Source organism: Camelus bactrianus, chromosome 3 (assembly GCF_048773025.1).
Source record: "Camelus bactrianus isolate YW-2024 breed Bactrian camel chromosome 3, ASM4877302v1, whole genome shotgun sequence".
Classification (NCBI taxonomy): domain Eukaryota; kingdom Metazoa; phylum Chordata; class Mammalia; order Artiodactyla; family Camelidae; genus Camelus; species Camelus bactrianus.
This window is the reverse complement of record NC_133541.1, coordinates 36948356-36973669: the sequence shown is the minus strand read 5'-3', so window position 1 is coordinate 36973669 and position 25314 is coordinate 36948356. Positions and strand designations below refer to the sequence as shown.

At 40.4% G+C, this 25314-nt stretch overlaps 1 protein-coding gene and 1 long non-coding RNA gene across 8 annotated transcripts in view; one reads left to right on the top strand and one right to left on the bottom strand.

Annotated features, from left to right (window-relative positions):
* The window catches only part of SNX18 (sorting nexin 18), a 234912-nt gene that overhangs the window by 136223 nt on the left and 73375 nt on the right, over positions 1-25314 (bottom strand). Inside the window, exon 2 of one of the 4 annotated variants that reach the window (XM_074358111.1) lies at positions 15488-16980. The exons of the other annotated variants lie outside the window; for them this stretch is intronic. Coding sequence (XP_074214212.1) covers positions 16958-16980 — 23 coding nt within the window. The 3' untranslated portion in view covers positions 15488-16957. Of the gene's footprint in view, positions 1-15487; positions 16981-25314 lie in introns of those variants that run through there. 4 annotated transcript variants of the gene reach the window in all.
* LOC141576020 (uncharacterized) overlaps positions 1-25314 on the top strand; it is a 67906-nt gene that overhangs the window by 27753 nt on the left and 14839 nt on the right. For 2 of the 4 annotated variants that reach the window (XR_012504201.1, XR_012504198.1), the window contains 3 exons: positions 10492-10634; positions 21383-21552; positions 23509-23983. This is a non-coding gene — a long non-coding RNA (uncharacterized LOC141576020). Of the gene's footprint in view, positions 1-5953; positions 6861-10491; positions 10635-21382; positions 21553-23508; positions 23984-25314 lie in introns of those variants that run through there. The other 2 variants (XR_012504200.1, XR_012504202.1) reach the window with 2 other exon arrangements.

Sequence of the window (25314 nt, the reverse complement as noted above, 5' to 3'; positions counted from 1 at the left end):
AAGATAAATTCCACATGAACTGGAACAGATAATGCACTTGCTTGCTATTTAATGGTAATACTAAAGAAATGAGAGTGATTTACTAGATGGAAGAAATTTCATTAATACATATCATGATTGAATGTTTTTACTACCACTCATTTATGCCTTAGAAGAGGTTATAAAAGAGGTTAGATACTTCTGACTCTTTGACACATGCCCCTGGTTGTGAATAAAAGCCTCTGTAACCACCCCCTCAAATCTGAAGGAGAAAGGAGGTATCCAAGTAGCTCAGATATCTGGGGAAAAAAAGATAGATTTTTACAGGCAAAGCAAGGAAACTAGCATAGTTAATATTTGAACTTCGCTTATTTTTTATGTTGAGAAACATGATTATCTTTTTACTGACTCTTGTTATCCTGAGACAAGGGGACTTGTTCAAGAAGGCTACCAGAAATTCAGTGTGAATGGAGGGAAAGGAGAATATGGGGAATTCTAATCTATTACTTTGGTTGTGAGTGGCAGAAATCCACTTGCTCTGGCTTGGGCAAAAACGGGGTTTTATTGGTGATGAAATCAATAAAAGGGTAGCAAAAACTAAGTTGCTAGAAAGCAGGGATGCTAATGAACTTCAGGAATGACTGGACCAGCACCTGGAACATAGTAACATTCTATAAATATTTATTGAATAATAGAATAAACTAGAAATTGGAATAATGCTCTTTCTGCCTGGCATCTCCTTCCTGGGAGAAAATATGGCCCCTGACAGCTAACAAGGCTTCCATCTTATAGCTCCTGCCACCAGAGAGCACTAATGTCAAGATCTCTCAGTTCCAGGTGGAAAAATTCCAGGAAAGGGCTCTGACTGGTCTAGCTGGGGTCAGGTGCCTGCCTCTAGACTGTGGCCAGGTTGGCAAGGTTACGTAAGAACATCAAAGTTCTCACAATAGTCATGTGAATTCAGGTGCGAGGTGGGAAAGGAGCAGTCTGTGTACCTTAGGGTGACGTAATCAGCCTGCACGGAGGGATGCCGTTAGAGATAGCCCTTAGGAAACACCTCACTGTGGCTCTGTATTAGTTTGCCAGGACTGCCGTGATCAAGTGCTACAGACTGGGCAGCTTAAACAAGAAAAATTTATTTCCTCATGGTTCTGGAGGCCAGAAGTCCAACACCAAGGTGTCAGGAGGGTTGGTTCCTTCTGAAGCCTCTCTCTTTTTGTCTTCACATGTTTTTCCCTCTGATTTTCTCTTCTTATAAGGACACCAGTTATACTGAGTTAGGGCCCACCCTAATGATCTCTTTTTAACATAATTTCCTCTTGAAAGACCCCACCTCCAAATACAACCACATTTTGAGGCACTTGGGTGTTAGGACTTCAACATATGAACTTGAGGGGCCTACAATTCAGCCCATAATAGTCTCTAATATGTATTATTGAAGACAGTTATTACAGAGTGTTTTCTTTCTGACACGGATATCAGAAAAAGTTGTGTGTCTTCTTTTTAGATTATTGTCACTATGGTTTACCCAAATGGTCATGTTTTCTCTTTCTTCATTTTTTCTGAGGCTTATCAACTAATACGTGACCCATTTGGAGGACTTTACGCTATCAATTTATTTAGCCCTACTTTCTGGCTATGTTTCAAGTTATTAACTTGTGTTTCCTTTTTTCTTTCTCACCTATTTATAATTTGTGTTATCTTGTTACATGATGTCTCTGTACACTCTGAATGTATCCATAATGCTAATCCATATGTTTGATAAATAAATAAGCTCTTACTTCATCAACTATATTTACATAAGAACATCATCAAGGAAAAGCAGAGGAAGCTTATAAGCTAATAATAAATGTCCTTTGTAATAAAGCATTTCAAATCCTCGAATCTCTTTTTGGAAAGAAGCAGAGCCTGTAAAAGAATATATAAATTGGGTAAAAACAAGATGTGTCACAGAACATTTTTTAAAAATCCAACAGTAACTAGGCAAATCAATGCTTAAAATAGCACGAACTGGTGAAAATAAGCATCCCTAAATTGATTTTTCCATATATTTGCCTGGAGGCAGACACAGTGTAGGAGGAGTTGGGTTGTTGCCAGACCTAAAGCATTTTTCTGAGCTCCATCAACTTCTATTAATGGGCAGTGACGCCATTCTGGCCCCCAGCCAGCCCTGAGGCACTTAGATTTGTTCGACAGGCTGGCTGGAAGCAGGCATTGCATCAGAAACGTGGCACCACACACACACCACTGATTCAAGCCAAGCACCTCCAAAGACAACTGATTTCCTGTGATGCCAGCAGAGAGCAAATGGCTTGTCCAGGTGGCCCTGAGGTCAGGAAGGGTGAACAACCAGCAGCCCCTCCCCAGGCTTCCGCGGGGCCTCCGACTCTCAGAACCTCCCACACTGTGAACAGCCAATGTGGACATTGACCCAAACAGCTCGGGAGCCTTTAGTTCCATTTCATTTAGTTCATGTGGTGAATTCACAAATGTATTTTTAAAGGTACATTGTGTTTTCCTGAATTCTCTGCTTCCCCATTGTCCTAAACTCTGTTCAGTGATTTGTCCCAGCATCAATTCCTCAGTGGTGTGTGCCCAAAGTGCTCCTAGGATAGCGAAGGTACCAGTGCTCCTAAGCTGTTGTGGGCCTGTGTGCTTGACATCCGTTTCCCATTAGGGAATGAGAGAGAGGGAGAAGGGACAGAGAAAGGGATGAATTACACACTTGATGTGACGCAGTCTTCTTAGACCTGAAAAACTTACACATAATGGATGAAATGGAGCGTTACATCCCTAAGTCCACAAAGGTTTTTTTTTTCAATTTTTCTTTTTTAATGGAGATACTGGGAATTGAACCCAGGACCTTGTGCATGCTAAGCATGTGCTCTACCACTGAGCTATACTCTCCCACCTGCCTCTGCCACAATGATTTTTAAATGCAGAGTAAAATATACCTCCAATAGGCTCATGGAACAGAAAAGGGGCATTAGGGGAAAACTGAGGAAATTTGACTAACGCATGGACATTATAGTTAATGTATCAGTGTTGGTTCATTAACTGTCACAAATGTAACTTACTAGTGTGAAATGTTAGTAATAGGGCAAATTCGGTATTTATATTTTAAAGAAATCTTAAGTCTTTAGATTTAAAACTTCCAAAATAAAAAGTCTATATAAAAATATATTTATATATATTTTATATTATATACTATGTAATATTTTATGCACTAAATATATATTATACCTATATATCTTCAGTAGATTTGCTTTCAAATAGCCCATAATCCGAGGGACAAGGAGGAATATTGGCAGGGTACAGAGGAAACAAGATTGGTTATAACTCAGTAACTGTTGAAACTGGGTGATGGACACATGGATGGATATATTATATTATCCCTTCTACTTTCATACATGTTTGGAATCCTCCATAAGAAAAAAGTTCAAAAATGTATACCCCCATTAAATTGAGAACTTAGAAGAAGAAATATAAAGTATATGAACTCCAGCCCTGGCCACTTTTTTACTACATGAGTGTATGCACACCTTGCAGCTGAAGAGTAGCATATTTTATTAGAGCTAAGGAATGTGGTCTTCCCATTTTGTAGGGCAAGTCAATGGTATTGACGTGTCGAATCACGTGCTTCAGGGGCTTTCCTTTCAGGGGGATGCATTATATTAGGCTAACCTAATGGCCTACCCCATGGCCCCTTTGAACAATGGCAAACACTGGCATCTTAGACAGGGTCAGAGCCAATGGAGCCATAGTTTTGGAAGAATATTTTTCTCTGTGTGATGTTAGGGTAGGCAGCTTAAGTTCTGGATTTGATCTAGTTAAAAGCTCCTTAGTCATCTATGACATGAAGTGAGGACTGATAAGCTTCTCTGCACTTTGCCTGCCACGCCCATCATTGTTGCTAGAACAGTGCCATAAACAGACAGTAGCCATTAGTAAGACAGCACCCAGTGATCTTCCTCTAAGAGCACTCCATTAAGCTCCTCCTCCTCCTGCATCCTTTTTAGCTGAACAGTACCAGCAACCATCCAGGCTCCCAAGTAAGATACCTGGGAGCCATTCATCTTTGACACCCAAATCTCGTTAATCTTCTAGAATCCAACCAGACCCCAAGTTCTGCAGGTTCTACCACCTTCTCTTCTCTCAAATCTATTCTCACCTCTCCATCCTTGTTGCCCATTCAAAGTTCAAACTCACTCAAATAATCACCTGGATTATTTCTTGGTCTTCTTTCTATCCCTGTTTTCAACCCCTGATACCCACTTCAATGCTGCCATGAAGATGAGTGATAAGATCATCTCACTCATTTCTGGGAACTTCCTCAATGTTGCCCCATAATCTTCAGAATGAAAAGTTTGCTTCTTTGGAACACAGGGTTGATTATAACCAGGCCTCTGCCCACCTCTCCTTCCCTTTATGCCCCTTTCCTCCAAGTTCAACTGCTTGTAGTTTCCAGAATGTGCCAGGTGGTGTCATATCTCTTTGCTCCATGGTCCCCTCCTTCTAGCATGCTCTGTTTATACCTGTCCTCTCAGTGGACACCTCTATATCTTTGAGGACTGAGTTCAAGCACCATGCCTTAAAGAAAGCTGTCCTGATCAGGACCTGCCACAGAGGTGAGTGTGGGATAAATCCAGCCCACATTCTACTCACCAAATCCCATGTTCTAGTGTGGGAACCAAATGAGCCCAGAGGATGAGGCTCCAATTTACAAAAAGGTATCTTACATGCTGGCTGCAATTCTCCTGCCTAAGTTCAATCTACCACTCCTTTTGCATCCCCACTATAATCTATTCATACAGCCAACTTAACGGAGATGAGACAGATTTGAATCCATAGCCCACACAGGGCAATGCTATCTCTTTTCTGCCTTGTAACTGCTGCACCTAGCACAGAACCTGACATGTATTAGTCACTTAATAAACAATTACTGAGGGAGGAAGGGTATAGCTCAAGTGGTAGAGCACATGCTTAGCATGCTCAAGGTCCTGGGTTCAATCCCCAGTACCTCCTCTGAAAATAAAGAAATAAATAAACCTAATTATCTCCCCTTCCAAAAAAAATATGCTGAACAAATAAATCACTGTCCAAGAAATATTTTTAAAAATTATTGAGTAAATGAAGCCATAAATAAAGCACTACTCCAGAGCACTATATTGTTATATATTATTTAAGCACAATTTGCAAACAAACCATGTGTTAGAATATCAGAATTTCACATCTGACAAAGCATGACCTGGTTCAGTGAGCCATACTGGTAAATCTTCAGATCATGACTAATGATCTCAAGATCCTTGTTAGAGGCATCCTCAGGAAGAGGCAGAGGCCACTGCTTTAAACCACCAGTCCCCAAATCACTTCAGAAAGGCAGTACAGCTGGGAGGGCTCACAACGGGAGGCCTGTTGAAAACAAGCTGTGGTTTCACCCTGTGTTTGGATTTCTGTGCAGGGAAGGGCACTTCCTCTTGCATTTGTTAAAGCCAAATAACACATTCTGGGTGGAGAGGACTGTGGCTGTAAACCAAGTATTGAACACAGGAAAAGGTGGCAGCATCCTAGAACTGGCTGAATACAGAGCTTGAAGCAAGTACTTGTGTGGCAGGCAACCAAGGGTTGGGGATTGCTTTTGCTGCATCATTTTCTGCTGGGATTGCAATATGAGGGAGGCCTTGTTCATTTGTGTATAGTCTGTTATGCTTGGCAACACCCTCTAGTTAGCACTGGTTGAATACTTGCGAACTTGTGAGTTCTTCGGAAGAGAGGAGAATACAAAAAGATTTCAAGGCTCTCGTTGTCTTCCCCTTGTTGTAGTTAACTTAGGGGAGTGGGAAACAGTCAGCTGTGGACCCAGGCACTGTCTATAGAGAAGTAGACACACCACGAGCATGAGGCAAGCTGAGTCCTTGTCTGTTTCACTTCCATGATAGTATTCACCACCAAGGCTATTTTGGTCTATTTTAAGGAAGAAGAAGATCAGAATCTAGAAAGCCATTTCAGAAAAGCAGTAGGAAAGAAGAAGACAAAGAAGGAGAAGAAGAAGAAATAATTAAAGCCATATTAATTAGAGAGAGAAATAAAAATTTGGATTTTGTTAGAAACAATGTTCCCATTCTCAATACTGTCAAATTCATAAAAATTGGGAGAAGAAAATCATTCTGGGTTTTTGCATGCACAGGGCATTTATTCTCCCTCCCATTTCTTAATTTGGCATTTTCTTTTTTCAAGTACCAAATCCAGTAAATGTTCTTTAAATGGAAAGAAAAAAAGCATTAATGAATGCCAGAAAACAGTTTCCCAGCTAGCCAGCCAAACCACAAATATCCAAAAATGTGATTTCATTTTTAATAATCTAATGAACTGAAGAATATCAAATAGAAATATAAAGAGAAGAGGAAGATACGTTCTAAACATCTATCAAAAGGATTTCCAACTTCAGATTGTTCAGAGAAGACAGATAAATAGAAATAGCTAATCAATGATGGAATTTGAAACCCAATGTCGACAAAATTGAGAAGATATTAGAGTTCAATGAATGCTAAATCCTCATATAGACTTAATTGGTCACCTACACCGAGTCTTTTGAAATACACTCACTATTCAGCATCTACATTGTCCTCAACTGTAAAATGGAGCCAAGAAGTCCACATTATAAACTGAGAAACTAAAGATGGCATAAGGTGATGACATTAGTGCTGAAATCTGTGTTTTCTAAGCATCAACTCTTCCTCTGGGAGGCTGTTAGGCTGACTAAGCCCACAATGGATGGCCTCTGCATCCCTGAAGCTAGAAGAAGAAGCAAGATAATCCATAATTACTTGGGTGATACCTCTTGCAAGAAGTTTTCTTAAACCTGCTCCATAGCCCAGGAGGTAAGGCTTAGATTCCTCATCTGTTTTCCCCAAACATCTGAGCATCTCTCTCTTGTTGCATGTAAACAGTTACTGTAATGCAATGCTTACATGTCTCCCTTGTTATATTATGAACTTGAGAGCCAGGATATCCCTGGTGCCAAGTGTGGTGGTTGGAACATTAATTAACTAATTTGCATGGAAGCTACCTTTCTTTGTATACAAAGAACTCAGGTCCCTGTAGTTGTTCTACCCTATGATTGTGTGATTCTTATTATGTTTTAGTACTGGCAAGTGGGATGCATTATTCTTGTATCTCTTATAAACAGAGAGACTGGGCTACATATACCAACTACATCTAGATCAGCATTTCTCCAACCTCAGTGTGCAAGTGTGCATGCAAAGCATGTGGGGATCTTGTTAAATGCACGTTCCAATTGAGTTGGACCAGGGAAGGGCCTGAGATTCTACCTCTCTAACCAGCTCCCAGGTAATATCAAAGTTCTTAGTCCACAAGATAACAGTGAGTTGAGCCAGATGGAATTTACTGTTCTCTCCTGAAAGTTAAGTCCAGTGATGAGTAGTTTGGGCTGCTGTAGAGGTTCTGCCATGATATTAAGGGCCCAAGTTTGTTCTATGTGCTTTACTAGCCTACGTAAGTTTTACAACCTCAGTACTCCTCTTGTCCCAGAATGGCAGCTGCCGCTCTGGCCACCATGTTAATGCTATAGCCAAGAGAGAAGAGGAAGCACCAAGGACAAAAGAGTGCATGGCCAGGTCAGCTCCTCTACCAGATTTTTCAGGAATAGTCCTGCTTAATAACCTTCACTGTGTAGGAGAAACTCACTTCTCCTTCCTTGTGTTTCTCCTTTACTGTTACACTACTACCATAGTCACAACAATTCTGACACCAGATGTGTGAGGGTTTTTTTCCCACCAGCTGCAGCACCAGCTGGGTGTCCTACAATTTAACTCAGTTCTGATACTATCTACCTGGAGATATCATCTGATTTCATAGGCTAAGGGCTCAGTCCTACAAGACTACTCACCCTCCCTCCCATGCCCCTACTTCAGACTGTTAACTGTGACATCAGCTGAGATGCTGGCTCAAGGATGCTGGCAGGTCCTCCAGCTTGTTGTTCCTGAAGTTATGGCTTATAAATAAGGGAGTGAATCCAAAGGGGATGTACTATTTTCCCTGCTCAGAGACAATTCAGTTCATTCCTTGAGTAGACTGGAGTCACCCAAGGTGAAGAAATCCCAGCCCATTGATTTTCGTCTGAGCAATCACATTCTTTTCCTGGCTCTTTGCCCAGGACTTCTAGGGACCAGGCAGGGGCCAAGAAGCAATATACATTCCTGAAAGGGTGGCTTCTTGAATGAATAAAATAATGGTACCTGTTGGTGGCTCACAGACAACAATAGAGAACACAGGTGGGGTGCTCTCCAAGATGTCTGCCCTGTGTCCTGAATCATGATGTGGAAGACAGGAAAGTGCTAAAGTCAGAAACAGGCAAGAGAAAGACTCATTTGTTTTCCTTCCCTTCTCCTATCTCAAGGAATTTACCCCTTCAAAATTTTAGTCTCAGGATGGTGAATAGCTATAGTGTGTTCATCTATTACTACTAGTACTACTAGGACTTCATTCCTTAAAATAATTTATGTAAATTAACCAAAAGTAGTTTTTCTTTACAAATACAATATGATCTATCTATATTAGTTCCACCATAGGATTTGGGACCAGGGGGGAAGGAATAGAGTAGTCCATGAATCTATATGTGTGTCAAGCATTGTTATAAATCAGTGTTTATATATATATAACTATTTTTCAAGTTCTATAGATGTGGTTTTGATTAATAAAATGCAAATTTATTTTTAAATGTGACTGAATTTTTAATTGAGGAAACATATTATGGAAAAAAGCGATCACTGGATACTAAAAATACAACCATTAGATGACAATGTGCAAAAACTTTTAATATCAAATAGACATCCTTATACTTGGACATGTTGGGACCCTCTATTCTATACTATCAGGGAATTAACATTTCTACAAATTTCTATTTGTTTTTTTTTTCTATTGGGTTGGATCTAGAAGTTGGTTTTTCTATCCCATTCATCTCAAAAAATGTGGAGTAATTGGGTGGACCCTAGTAAAGGAATAAATCCACAGATGAGAAAAAAATGTTTAAAGTCTGAGAAGTCAAAGAAGTTGATACCTGGTTCCTTTTGGCCTCATGTGCCTGAATTTCACAACGGACTTGCAGAGAAGCATGCTTCATACACTCATAAATTAGTTACTGTGTGTATACCACTTACAAGACATTGTTCTAGATGCCTAGAATACAACAGCAAATAAGAGCAGAAAATGCCTGGTTCTTGAAGCATGAAATCCTTTTTATGACTTGGTAGGTGAGAAAAAATGCTATTGATGTTTCCCAGATAAATACGATGTTTCCCAACTAAATCACCACTCCACCTTTGGCAGTAAGATGAAGACTTTAGGACCAGAAAATGTTTACACGTAACTAAAGGATTCTGCAAACCCATTGCTAAATCTTGGCATGCTATTACTTGCAGTCATCTAATTCAATTCTCCTTCAGAAAATAGTGAAACCAACTCTGAACATCTAGAATCACTGCAAATCTCATCACCCTCTTCCAGGATGATGTTAGATATCATCAAATGAAACATTCATTTCTGAAGACAACACTAATTTTAAAAAAGCCCACATTTATTTCTCAGAAACTTCCTACAGGCATTTTACTTTTAAAATGTCTCATAGGGTCTTGTGAGGAAGTTCATCAGAGCCATTCAGAGGGTGCAGTGAATTGGGTGCAGTGAATACAAAACCTTACATTCTGCCCTACAGGGACTCCTGGAAGGAGTTCCAAGAGGCATTTGGGATGATGGAGGATCCAAATAGCTGGTTCTTTAAAAAAAAAAAAAAAAGACTTGAGACTCAGATGTAAATACATGCACACATGACTAGCCTATTAATAAACATTAGTATCAGTCATTAGCAACAGAAGGAAGAATAACAAACGGTTCATAGAAACACAGGTTTTATTGCCTGCCCAATGGCTTCTCCAAAACTTAAAGCCGTTCTTCATCCCCACCCTGAAGTCCTTGCCCAGTTATCAGAGAATGCAGATGTGACCACCCCTGTTCCCTTCTTCTTCCTCACTTCATTCAACAAATGCTGAACAGGTCAGGCCCTGGACTAAGTCTAGGGATACAAGGCAGGACCCCAAAACAAAGGGTGGATCATCCCTCAGAGAACTTTAATTCCCTGGTGTCTCTTCAGGGATGACCCCTCTGGGATGGCCCCAATTCCAGCCCCACCCATCACCCCACCAACTACCCCCCATTCCACCTACCCAGGAAACTAGAGAGCACCCCTTCACTTTCTGTGCTGAGGTTCCAGGCATGATTTCATTCAGGAAAAAAAAAAAGTTCTGCTTTTTATAATACTATTGAAAGCTCTGGTCTCTTTTATAGCCATTGGATTCGAGTAGTGTATGTTTATATATACGTATATTTTATATATATATATATATATATATATATATATATATATATAATGCTTTGATATACAATATATTGTAATACATAATATTAATATATTATTATTTATAATAATATGTTAAGATATAACAGGAATTCTGAGCCAAACTGGACAGTGTTTAGCCACTCCTGTGGAAGGACCCACCTGCACTGCTCTGGCGTGACACTGGTGAGGAGCAAGGTGGTACTGTATCCTTAGATGAAGTCTCATGACAAGAAGCAGAGAGGTGAGTGCACACTGAGCTCAGGAACTGCTTTTTATTTTCACCTGATTTTTTTTTAATCAACCTGATTTTAATGGACAGATTTTGAGGTTTTATTATGCAACCCAACCCCACACCATCCTGGAGGGCTTTAGGAGAACCTTCTCCTGGGTTGCCACCACAGTTCCTTTCTGTCATTATGACAGGGAGAAGCTGGGAGACTTTATGAATCTTTTTTAAAGTCCATCCAGATGATCCCCTGCTGGGAGTTACTTTTTGCCTTGTCAGGACTGTTCTGGGCAATCCAGGACCTCCTAGAGGGCCAGTACCTAAGGTAGGAGACCCTATATCCACTGACAGTGGTGATCCTTCTTCTCCCAAGGCGTGGGCCTTATAATTTAAAAAGGTGTTTGAGGTTGGGCTTCTCTGACCCTTGCTCATTTTACCAGGGTACATGTTGGACAACATATTGAATTTAGGTACTGAAACCTGAGGCCCATAGTTACTGTATTTCATTCACTTTTAAAAACGTATTTCTCATTAGATTCCCTGCAGAACTCTGCTGAAGGAGCAGCACCTCCTCAGCCACAGGAAGTGACAGCTCCCTTAGTCCACAGCCTGGCCCATAGCCCATCCTCACTCATTACCCAACATCATTTTGTCCTCACATAACCTTCTTGGTCAGCCTCATCACTAAACTCCAAGAGGCCCCTCCAGAAAGCCTGCAGACCACTTCTCTTCTGGGAGTGACTAAGCAGAGCTTAATCAGACCCAGATGAGATTTGTTTCTCGGAGAGTGCACATCCTTGTGGATTCCAGGATAGACCTGGACCCATAGGGTGCAAGTTTGAATCTTGGGTATACAACTTTACTTTGAATAAGTTACTAAATATCCCTGGTCCCTGTATTCTTATCTGCAAAATAAAAGTTTAAAATAGTCCTTACTTCCTAGTGTTGCTTAAGGATTTAAATGAGAGAAGGTGTGCTATATGTTTAAGCTATACCTGACACATAAGTCATCAATAGACATTAGATACTGTTATTTTGGCAAGTGCTGGTATTGACATTGGCTTTGCCACATTCATCCATCTGCTCATTTAAAAGGTATTTATTGAACACCTATGATATATCAGCTATTATGATCAGCCACAAGATAAGGATTGCCATTTTACATAAATTATAAATATATATACAGATTTTAATGTGTTAGCTCTTCTGAATTTTTTTAACATGATAAACCTGCATTTAAAATGCTCATCTCCCCAGATTCCTGATTTAAAAGTTTTATTTCCCCAGTTAAGAAAGCCCCCAGCGGCCAATCCATCAAGACTTCTGAGAGCAAAGTTTCACTGTCAGCTTCAAGAGGACCAAGTTAGGAAATTCATGGCAGGACTTTTAAATTTTCATTTCCAATTAGGTTTTACAAAATGTAGACATTATTTTTCTCTACATTTATATTCCCCTCTATTGAGATAAATACTGTCTAAATGAACCATATTAAAATAAATAAAAGGTATTGAACCAGCTCCTAGAATAATGAAAATAAAAGGAAAAATAAACAAATGGGACCTAATTAAACTTAAAAGGTTTTGTGCAGCTAAGGATACCATTAACAAAATGAAAAGACAACATACAGAATGGGAGAAAATATTTGCAAGTGATGTGACTGACAAGAGACTAATTTCCAAAATATATAAACAGCTCATACAGCTTAATATCAAAAAACAAACAACTGAATCAAAAAATGAGCAGAAGACCTACATAGACATCTCTCCAAAGAAGACATCCAGACAGCCAACAAGCACATGAAAAGATGCTCAACATCACTAATTGTTAGAAAAATGCAAATCAAAACTACAATGAAATATCACCTCACACCAGTCAGAATGGCCATTATTAAAAAGCCTACAAACGATAAATGTTGGAGAAGGTGTGAAGAAAAAGAAACCTTCCTACACTGTTGATGGGAGTGAAAATTGGTGCAGCCACTATGAAGGACAGTATGGAGGTTCCTTAAAAAACTAAAAATAAACTTACTATATGATCTAGCAATCCCACTCCTAGGCATATATCCAGAGAAAAATATAATTTGAAGACACGTGCATCCCAATGTTCATGGCAGCACTATTTACAATAGCCATGAAAGACATGGAAACAACCTAAATGTCCATTGACAGATAAATGGATAAAGAAGATGTGGTATATTTAAACAATGGAATACTACTCAGCCATAAAAGGGATAAAATAATGCCATTTGCAGCAACATGGATGGACCTAGAGATTGTTATTCTAAGAGAGGTAAGCCAGAAAGAGAAAGAAGAATACCATATGATATGACTTATATGTGGGATCTTAAAAAAAAAGGACAGAAATGAACTTATCTACAAAACAGAAACAGACTCACATAGAGAATAAACTTATGGTAAGGGGGTAAAAGGGGTGGGAAAGGATAAACTGGGAATTCAAAAATTGCACCTCTTGGGGAGTGGTGGTTTCATAGGTGTATATATCTATCAAAATACATCAAAGTGTATATCTGAAATATGTGTAGTTTATTGTATAGAAATTATACCACAATAAAGGTGTTAAAAAAGGTAAAAATATATTTAAAAGACAGACATTATGTCTTGACAGATTTACTGCTCTCGTAGCTGGTCCTGGGGAGGGGAGGGTCCCTACTTCCAGCCTTCAAGGGATTCATGGTTACAAAGTCAGGTCCTAGAGGAATGTGGCCAGGTTTCAAATCCCAGCTTCTAACATTCTTCCTGGGTGACCTTAGGCAAGTTGCTGACTCTCTCTGTGCTCTGTTTTCCTGATCTATAAAGGCGGGCAATAAAAATACCTACTCTGCAAGAATGTTAGGGGACTGAAATCAGGTAATACATCTAAAACATCAGTTAGTAACAAAATAAAATAAAACAAAACAAAACATCAGTAAGTGCATAATAAATATTAGCTATCAGTGCCAGTCACTGATCAACAATTTTTCCCCAAGAGTCAGTCTTGTAGATACAGATTTCCTCCTAAAAGGAGAATTCTTCACCAAACTTTTAAAATTTCACAAAATCCTATTCAGCTGTCCCATGTTTCATTAAATATGAGGAGTAATATCCATTTTTAGACATGACAGCTGAGGCTCCAGGAGTTGTTCTCTAAGTTTATAAAACTTACAGGTATGTCAGAAAAATAGCACAAATTCACATCATCTGACTCCAATTCCAAAGCTTTTTTTTTTTTTTTTTTTTTGACCTTTGTATACCAATGGGCCAGGAAAAAAAATGACCAAGTTCTTACAAAAAAACCATAAACTTTTCAGAAAGTACCTCTGGCAGGATACTTTTAAGTCATTAAAGTCAACATGCAGCCATTCTTCAAGAAAGCTCCATGTAGAATTAGAATACAAATAGGTATTGAATTCCAAAATAGGCAATCACAGTAGGTGTAAGAATCATAAAGCCAGTTTTGTCAGAGATTGTGCAATAGAGGGAAACATACTCTGCCTCTCCAATCCATCAGTTTGAAAACTGGGTGAAGTCTTAACAGAAATTGGAGAGCAGTCCAGGGTTTCCTGCTGGATGAAGATAAAGCAGCAGACCAGTGAGAACAGCCCTCTAGCCTCTGACTTGGGCTGGCTCAGCAGGGACCGGTAGAAGAGAAGCCTGTCAAAAGTTATACAGAACATGGAGACCCTCCAGAGGGCCAGGGACCATGGTAGGCACTTTACACATTACCCTAGTAATTCTGTATGTTAGAGGGCCAGAGCCAAAGGAGGGTACTTCCAAAAGGCTGTTTTAACACAGCTTTACTTTTTTAAAAAGATTACCAGGAAATGTCAACTGCCTGATCTTGACTCTCACTCCACCCCTTCATATCTCCTCATTTATCATTTTTGTTGAAACCTCTTGGCTAGTATGTGCTGTTTGTACTATAGTTTTCATCTACCCTTTCTCCACTCCTTATCCTTGAACCTCGTCCACCTCACCCCACCCCACCCCATTCCTCATATCAACCAGCAAAATTTGTATTTGTTAGGAATCCTCTTTCAATAAAGTATCTGAAGAGCTATTCTTATGAACCCAAGTGACATTTGATTAACGTGAATTCTGATATCAACACTTTATTCATGATCAATTGACAAGAAAATTATGAGAGATTCCTCTCAGATATTTGAAGGTAGTTCTGCCATTGTATTCTGTTTCCAGGCTCAAAAGTCTCAAAATTCTTCTCTCAGTCCTCACACCTTTAAGCACATCTATGGTGTTTCTTCTCCACAGATGTTCTGCTCATATTCTTAGTGTTTTCCAGATTGGACAGAGTTCATTTATTAGTTGCCACATGTCAACTGCCCCACAATGAATTCCATTTGCATCTGTCAATGAGTAGCTTTGATCAAATTGTATATTTGGACACTGCCTTTCATTAATCCATCTTAAACTCTATATTTAAAGTAAAAAATAATAAATTTGGTGAGGTCCTCATCATTTGACTTGAGGACACATGTGCAGATAACACAGTGGTTAAAAGCACAGTCTGCCTGGTGAACCCTAGCCCCATCCACTTGCATTACAGAGTAATATTGGGCAAATTATTTAACCTCTTTGTGCCTCAATATGTTGCAAGGATTAAGTGGTTAATATTTGAAATATATTATATATTATATATAATATATACAAATATATTATACACGTTTATTATATGTGTCAGGTATTCTCAAGTGATTGATATACATGTATATTACATATATCAATATATATCTCAATATATCTATATCTATCTGTATCTATATCTATATCTATGTATATGCCATTATTGCCAGTTTAAAATTGGGTGCATTGTCTGTTTAGATGAACACTTAGTAATAATAAACTGATTGTTTTATTTTTTCTGTCTTTATTTTTGATGCAACCCTAAGAGTAGGAATTTTGATTGGGAAAGGAGGCAGGTTTGGGACAAGAAGCAGAGTAGATAGAGATAAGGAAAGGTGTGGGTCTTGAGGTATGAAAGATGTACATGTTTATTTGGTAGTTTTGTAAAAGTGCTACCAGAAGAGAAAGTGAGAGAGGAGGTGATGTTTCTGTCACACACATTACTCAGAATTTTTTTCACTGAAAGTTTATTAGGGACAGAAAATTAGGTACAGAAAGCAATTAGTGCCCACATTGCCCTCACCTCTCCCGGCATCTGCCATGACACAGCCTGGCCCATCAACCAGCGTTGATTTGTTCCCCATGCCAAAATGTCCCGGAGTCAAAATCACTGCACCAAGAAGACCTTGTAAGATGTCAAGCACCCAGTTCTTTAACAGGTGAGGTATTGTTACATTGTGAAAGTGTGAAGGTGAAATGGGTAGACTTCAAAACCCACATTCTAGTTCAGGCCCACGTGTGAGTGTGCCTGCTGGTGGAAAAGGCTGGAGAGCAGAGTGTGCCCTTGGCACAGCCATCATCAAAAGCTGCAGGACCTAGAAAGACTAAAACCAGGTCTCACTTAGACCAGAGAAAAGAAATAAGTGAGAGGTCCCAGAGGATTGAAACACCCAGCTGAGCCGCTCTCCTAAGCCAGCATTTGCTCAGTAAATTTGGGACAGGAAGCAGTTAGTGCCCACATTGCCCTCACCTCTCCCGGCATCTACTGTGACACAGCCTGGCCCATCAACCAGCATTCATTCCCACAGAGCTTGGGGACACTGCAGATTCCCTCTCAACATGACGCTCCAGGTACATTTTTTCCCTTGAGTCATTGGAACAGGCTACATAATTTGTAAGGCCTGGTGCAAAATGAAAATGTGGGGGCTCAAAGTTCAAAAGTTATTGCGAGTTTCAGGATGACGACAGTGGAGCATCAAACCCAATGCGAGGCCCTTCTGAGCAGGAGGCTGTGGTCTTTAGGCCACTGAAGTCAGCCCTGTCTGCCATGGATCAGTTCTCTGGGAAACAGACACCGAAACCCTGAAATCTGCATGCACGAGGCTTATTGTGAAGAGCTCTTGGAAACCCATCTCTAAGGGGTGAGGAAGCAGCATTGGGCAAAGGAGAAGCGGAACCGTGATACTGTCATGGCCGAGGCCTCGGAGGATCCCTGAGGAGCCCTGGAGTGAGGTTGCCTGCGTAGAGGCAAGGGGCCTGGGCCTTACACCCCGAAACACTTAAGACTCAACACTCATTGGACGCAGGCTTGCTGGGTGGAGGCGAGGCTTCGGGCAAGGTGGCTCTTCTCTGCCAGGGTAATACCCAAAGGAGCTCGCCAGGCGCAGATCATCAGCCGCCAACTCGCCGAATAAAGCCTCTTTCAGCAAAGAGATCCCGGCGGAGCGCCACAGCATCCACTGCGTATGCCACCCGCAACAATCAATAGCGGGTATTTTCCATTCCTGAAATAGATGTTGCAGTTGATGACCTTCTAAGACCACTGTGGAAAGGTCGCTTCAATAACACAAAACAAGGCAAATAGCAAGAAAAGAATACCAGGAAATGTGTCGGGATGGGGTGCCACTCCTCCGCGTCGGGGCCGAAGATCCAGCACTGATTTTACAGGGAAGCTTGGGAACTGAAGCAGGTGCTTTAGAAACTTGGCAGCTTTTGTATTGTTTTTATTTTCTGTGTTTATTTTCTTAAATTTTCCCTTTTCATATTGAACAGATGCCAGCATTTTCAAAATTAAATCTATTGAAAAACAAGAGGAAAAACAAAAGGCCAGTTCTTGTCCTTATTGGGCTGGAGAGGTGGGGGCCAGCATGGGGACAGGGAAGTGGTAGAGGATCTGGAAGCGTTAGAGCCCCCCAGGGCCGGGTGAACGTTCAGAAAGGAGCAGGGACCCTTGTTCTCAGGCCTGAAGATCTCATTTATTCACACCACAGAGGCATCTGTGTCTTGTTTAAATGAAGGGCCCTCTGCAGGCTTATAGGGTCTATTTTAGATTCCAGTGCCAAAGCTTCTGAGATAATGGATTTAAAAGTCTTATCCGTTATGTTAATAACAATAATTAAGGCTTCTGATTATGATAAACCCATCTTTGGAAATACTCTCCACCAAATAGGCCAGATTAACACAAGTGTTTTTCAGACTCTCAAAAACACAAAATGTGTTTATAACTATCAGTGAGGAAGGAAAAGATGTTCTGAACACAAAATTCAGAAATTCATCACTGAGAAATTATTTTCTGGCTGCTTTAAAACTGCAAAATTTAAAGCTCAGTAGTTTGTGATCCTATATGTAGCAAAAATTTTAAATTTTTAAGTAAATTCAATTAGTAAATTTTCACTGCACTGAAACTAATACAGTGATAAGCATTAATTATTATAAAAATGCTTATTTTATAAATGAAAAGGTCAATAATTTTTTAATATTTCTAAATGGAGTGTATTTATAAAATGGGTTAGAGTGTATTGTTTATCTTTCAGATTTGTAGCGCATTTTACCTTAATCTGAAGTTTGATTCCCTCCTTTCATCCCAATGTTTGTGGGTTTTATGTGTGTAATTCTGAGTGAAGTTTCTATGTGAGGTAGGTGCTCAGAAATGGTTTTATCCTCTGGGACCATGGACTAAACTGTTTACGGGCTCCAAGTTATTAAAAGAAACAAACAAAGGGAAACAAATACCTCCATGAGAAAGAGCCCTGAGGCTCTGCCTCCCCTTCCTAAGCCTCAGAGCTATGCCAAGGCCATCCTCTCAGAAGTTCTAACTTACAGGAAAGAGCCAAATGCTGAATTTCTTCCTCCATACCACCCTCTACACCCAGCAGAATCTTGATTTAATGACAGCCTCCTGAGGAAGTTCAGATCCATTAGAACAATATTCTGATCCGAGGAAATGTGTGTATGTGTATTTGGAAGAGGGACAGGGAAACCCTTACATTCATTTTACCCCCCCACCCCCACTGGCTTCCAAGGGCCTCCTGAGAACCCCTCAAGCCATTGAATATTGAAAAGTGCCTTCCTAAATACTGCCTGATTTGCGCAGGACTGTTGTCAGGATCAAAATAGGATTCTGCCATGAAAACAAAGAAGAAAGGATTCCAAGGACTAACAGATGCTTCTCTTGTTCATAATGCTTTGTACAATTCCAAACAAGTAAACCAACAATAAAATGAGTATCCTCCAACAAGACTAATAGCTGCATGAAGATAAAATACATGCCTTTTCTCTCTACCTTTGTACAGTTAGAGCCTTAGTAAATATTCATTGACTGTAAAAGAACATAGTTTACTCTCCCAGCATACACAGTAAAGTGTATGTTTGAGCCCCAGGGGAGCTCTCAGTGATTAAGCTGGACGGTCTTCCAAAGATTCATCCATAAAATGCATAACAGTCAACATTTATTGAGTGTTCCACCAGGCAGCACGATTCTAAGTGCTTTACATGCTTGTAATACCTATGAGGGATATCTTATTATCACACTCCCTTTTATATGGGAAAATTGAGATGTTAAGTAACTTGCCAAAAGTCATATGGCCAATGAGTGTCAGAGCTTGGTTTCAAACAAACAGGAAGGTCTTGCATCAAACCCTAGGTTCTCAACCACTAAACCTCAGCAGAATAAAAGCAGATGCTGGTCACTGGTTACTGGAGCCCATTTCCTTTGTCAGGGTCCTGTGTTCAACCCAGACAAAACCAGATGAACTCTTGGTTCCAACTCCGTTCAACCAGCCAACTCTAGCCTTTTGAAAATGCAAAAATGGAGGCTCCAATGTGTAAATTGTCTTGCAATATTTTGTTAGGCATCTAGCTGAGGTAGGTGTGGTACCACTGCAGTCAGTGAACTATTTAGTTCTAAATCATCGCAGTGTCTCAGCTTCAGGATCTAAATATGTTTGGGGAAGTGAGTGAATGTCTTGAATTTGATTTAGTTCTTCTGGAAACCACCACGCCTGCTTGGTATACAAAACACAAGCTTCCCAGTCCTATTTGTAGCTAGATGCAGGATTTTACTGATCATGGCAGAGGACTCATGTGGGGCGTGTGTTAAACTTTGCAAATTTGCCAGGTTCCATTCTCAGATTCAAGTTCAGGAAGCCTGAGGTTTTTAGCCTCTTTAGCTAGCAAACCAAGTGGTTCTAGTATCAGAAAGACACTGCCCTGAATTGGAAGGGATACTTCTTATCTGCCTGAGGCTTGGCTAAATAGAATGAACTTGTGTATTTTCTTTTCAAAGAAACCAGGACAAATCTCCTTATCCCTCCCTGGCCTGAAGCAGCCCCTCTGGTGGTCAGAGCACACAGCTCCCTGTGTGGCTCAGCCCCCTTCTTCTTGGTTTGGCTGGGTTCCTGGGAAAGGCCACACCACTGAGAAGGAGCCCCACAGCATCCTGCGCCCAGCCTTCACTCAACCTGCATGCATGCCAGATTTGACTGCATCCAGGCCACCAAGATACACAGACAAGCTGGGATTCAGTTTGCAAGGCCCAATTTCCATCCCCCGCTGGTGTCAACAAGTCACTGCAATCATAACCTTCTGGGTTCCTTCAGAACAAGCCAGTTATCTGCTAGACTTCCTTTGTTCTTCAGGGCTTTATCTTGGCATCTCTGCCAAGGACATGTTTTGTCTGGATCCATTACCCTGGCCTCTGCACATCTCTGGGAAGCTGAGCTAAGAGAAACATGGCCTAGGAGGTAGAAGGGGAGTGAGATTGAATGCAGGATCGTACAAGGGAAATGTACTCCCAGGATCAGATGCTCATTGGACCAATGACTAGCATCTTCCCAAGACTGCCATGAGCCCCTCAAACTTTTCAGAGACTGGACTGCTGGCCAGAGCAAGGACATGCCAGCCTTCTTGGGATCCCTTTCTGTATAATCGGAGTGGAGGTAAAGATAAGGATTTTGTCTTCTCTGTTAAAGAGGGTCAATGTACAATGCCATCTGCACTGGTTTGGGTTTTGCAGTGGGAGCTGAAACTCGCGGACCATGGTATTCACTGATAATGAATAGCTGTGGTGAAAGTGGCTGCTCCCCCAAGAGCTTGTACAGCATAATCAATCATGTGCAACTCTGCTGCTGCCACATCTACTCAGAAAAGTCCTGCACATCATTTTAAGCCCAGTTCAAATCTCTCTCCTCTCAGATTCCCTCCTCTGACTTCTAAAGGCTCCTTCAGCAAGTGGTGATTATCACATGGCTTATTCAGATATTTTATATGGGGTGATAGCTTCCCAATATCTTCCAGAGAGGAGAAAGAGTGTCTCTTTCACCTATACATTCACCATAGCATCCAAAAATTGAGGCTTACATACAGTAGGTGCTCAATAAAAGTTACATTAATAACAGCCTTGTGTAGAGGAAAATAGACTCAGTCATGTGGACTATAATATTTAACATTTATTTATTGGCAGAGATTGAAGTGAAAAAGGAGTTGGTCAGCCCTTTTAAATACATACTAAGTGAAACATCCACTGACACAATAACCTGGTTTAATGATATGAACTTTGACTCTGTGATAATTGATTACCCTTAAAACCATCCTGGATTTGTTTCCCTACAGAAAAGCAGGGCACTGAGCACAGTTCTGTGAAACATTCCTTTAAAGAGATTTCTCAGCACTAAATAAAAGAGTGGCTTCTTAATGTTGCAAAAGGGGTCCAGCTGTTCGTTTTGGCCAGAGACAAGAACTGAGCTCGCTCTAAATGGAGATGGCAGGAAAAGATAAACATGGCTGTATGATGTCATTGAAATGGGCTTATTTTTGTCAGAAGCCAAATTCAAATACCCTCAGGAAAATAGGTTGTTTGTTTTGCTTTGAATTACTACAGTTTTCTAAAATTCATTTTTGCCTCTGTAGGTGATGGAATTTTCCAGTGGACTCCAAGTTCCATGGAGAGAGGCATGGAAACCTGTACTCTTCTGGGTGCCTGGAAAGAGTGCACACCAGAACCTCCACTAACCTCTGCTGAAGGCAGAGGCATCCCTTCTGGAGGAATGTAGTCCACAGGGAGCATGGCTTGGCTAATGGTCAGTGTCTTTGGTGAACATAGCTCTGGGTCAGGTATACAGTTTAGGAAGGGGTGCATGGGCTGAATTCTAGCCCCACTGGTCCCCTCTTGTTTAATACAACTGACCTCCACTGTGCCAGGCAGCCCTGAAACCTTGGATAATAGCCCTTACTCCTCCTACAGCCCCTATCCTTCAGGAGGGCACAGGAGAACATATTATTGGCAACTGGAGGCTCTCTTAGAACAAAGCACGGTGTAAAGGGTATTGAATACTCACTATGTGCTAAGCACTTTGGGGAATATGCAAGCATTTACTGAATCAATGAAAAAGCAAATGAGAGAACAAGTCTCTATTCGTGGCAATACTGGATGGGGCTCAAAACACATCCCTAGGAAGGGATGGAAGCAGAGAAGCTAAACACCATCTGATCATACAAAAAATAAATTTCCTGCTAGTACAAAAAGTAGGAATGTTTTTATTCCTGATTTTTCCATTCAATCCTAATGTCTTAGATTAAATACTAATTGCCCCATTTTCCAGCTAGAAGAAAAAGCCCTTAATCTTTAAAATTTGGATCTCATTGTGGATTTGTGTCTGTAAGCATGATGTGGCACCAGATCCCACCAGAAATCCTACGTCATTTTCTTTCCTTACTCGGCATCCCAGATCATCCTGAAATGGAAATCTTTCTATGAGAACAGAACGGAGGATGCAAATATATGCCTGAGGAATTCATTTTAAAATAGTTTTGAAAAAACGTTAAGAACCCTTTCTCTGTCATGTCACTTTCCAAGCTTTAGGGTCTACCATGGGAGGCAGGGTTAAGACAACTCCCCTCCAAGTCAGTACGCTCTGACATCTTCAAGCTTGAACCTTCCTGTATTATTATTTAACCAGGAACAAGCTAACGCAATCTTTCACTGTAATTTGCTAAGTTACCCACAGATGGTTTACGACAGGCTTTCTCAACCTCAACTCTATGGAGATTTGGGGTGAGATAATTCTTTTTGTGGGTGGGGAGGTGGTAGTCCTGTACGTTGTCAAAAGTTTAGCAGCATCCTTGACCTCTTCTCATTAGATGACAGTAGCACATCTCCCTCCCTTAGCTATAACAACCAAAAATGTCTCCAGACATTGCCAAACACCCCTGACTGAGAAACACTGATTTAGAGTAGCACTACTTCTCAAAGTTCAGTCAGACACAAGGAGCCAGCTAGCACCTGAAAGTCAACAGAGAACAACTCTACCTGCTGCTGTGATGACAAGGACTTAGGACAAGTGAGTTGAAATTCTCTCATTTGTCCAGGTCCAGTAAATTAAGGTACTGAGCAAATAGTTTACTACAAATAAGAAGTGATTTGGTGTACCATCACTGGCCAACGCTAAGATCTTGCTGATTCTTTTTGAACAGACAAAGATTTTTTTGAATATAATATATTTTTACAGTGTATCTGTCTATCAGTAGCTTTAGCAACAAATGACAAAAGCCCAGTTCAAAGTGGCTTAAGCAAAAAAGAGAAGCTTTTTATTGGGACATATAACAGAAAATTTAGGGATAGAATTGCCCTTAAGTATATGTGGATCAAGGTATTCAAATAATGACACCAGTAATATTTTACTTTCTTCTTTGGGTTATATTTTTCTCTATGTTGGCCTTATTTTCAAGATGCTTTCCCTAGACAGTGACAGAGCCAGCCACTGAAGGTCCAGGCTGATACCCTACAAACTCCAGTGGAGAGAGAATGTCTCTTTTCCAAGAGCTCTGGCCAAAATTCCAACGTTAAGTCTCATTGACCTGACTTGGATCAGGTATCCATCCATGAGCCAATCACTGCAGCCAGAGAAATGGAACACTCCAGATAATTTCCCAGGCTTGTCAGCACAGCCTGTGGTAGACGGCCTCTAAGATGGCCTCCACTGGTTCCTGTCTCCTGGTTTTCCTGACCTCATGTATTCTCCCCTTCTTGAGTGTAGGCTGGACTCACTTCTAATGAATAGAATTCAGCAAAAGTGATGTTATCACTTCCGAGATTATGCTACAGAAAGACTGCGACTTCTGCCTCACTCATCCTGCCATACTGTGAACTGCCCTATGAAGAGAGCTACGTGGCAAGAAATTGATGGCTCTGTCCAAGGACAGCAAGAACTCAACACCTGCCAACTGCCATGTGGGTGAGCTTAGGAGATCTCCCCTCAGCTGAGCCTTAAGATGATTTCAACACTAACTAACACCTTATAGCAGTTTCATGAGAAATCTTAAGGGCAAGACAGACAGAAAGGCTACACTCAAATTCCTGACCCATAGAAGCTACCAGATATTGTTGGTTGTTTTAAGCCATTAAGTTAGGTTGTTTGTTATACAGCAATAGATAACTAACACACACACATAACACCCCCAGGAATACAAGATAGGGAGCTTTTCACCAAACACCATGGCCTGAGATTGGGTGAGACATAGCTCAAACGAATTCTGGTGCTCAAAAACACTACTCATTATAACATCCAATTTAGGCTGTTTTCACTGAACATATAAGTTTCAAAATATAAAAAGAAAGCACTCTTCTAACCCTTCTAGCCATAGGGGGAAAATTGGCAGACTTTCATATGAGTATCAATAATCAATTTGTAATGACCTAGTTTACCAGAGGCTTTGTAAAACCACATGTCCTGGGGGCAGTAAGGGGAGCTCAGTGTTGACAGTTGTTTTTTCCTTTATTCACCTTAGAGATGGAAACTGCTGGAGACCAAGTTTAAGTGGAACTTTTCTATTGGTTTAGATCTCTCTGCTCTGAATTTTTAGTTTCCATTACTACATAAGCCCTAAAGTCTCCTTGTTGACAAAGACAGTTTATGTTCTCTTCCCATTAAACAGGAAAATTAAACAGCCTAAGAAGCTGAAATATCGATGAATCTTTTGCCACAGTATCATAAATTTGTAGTTCCATTTTGAAATTTTAACATTGAGATCTTGATTAGAATTTTTCTTCCAAAGTGTCCTGGAAGCACTAAAATAAGGTACTTGTAAGACTCTGAATTGCCTCAGGTGCTCCAGAACACACAATATACAGGACAGAATTCCTGTTTTCTTACTTCCATGTCCTGATTTACCGTGTCTGGCTCATGGTAAATACATTTGGAAAAATAAAACCCCTCTCCAGCATTTGATCACAATAAGAATGAAAGTTAAATAAAGTACTAAGAAGACAGTGACCTGCTAATGATAACCCACTGGAGCCCAAGTCTCTTTGAATTGTACATGATGAAAAGTCACACAGTGGTGAGAGCTCAGGAAGTGACTTGAATACTGGGAGAACTCAACGTCAAGAGTACCATTACTTAGGACCATTTGAAGTGCATTTTTTATGTAGCTTCTACAGAATGTGGTATTTGATTGATAGAATAGGGCATGATCAATTTATTTTTAGATAGTTTGATCTAGTAAAATGCTGAGCATGATGCTGATGGACTTAGTTTATGTGTGTTTTCAGATTAATAGCTGCTCAATGAGCTATTGGATATCTGTGATCCTTCCATTAACATTGAGATCCTCACTAACCACGTTTCTTTGTAATGAACTGAGCACACTTCTAAAGATCTGTCTATTCATAGTTAAGGTAAAAAACTTCCTGTTCTGTTCCTATGACCTAACTTTAGTCAAGTCGTGGAGAAGAAGAAAGCTGTATCAAATGAGATCTTTGAAGAGCCAAGGTTTCCATCCAAGGCCAAATTAAGAAAGAGTCTTACTTGTCTGTCTTTGCATATTTCTCAAAAAAAAAAAAA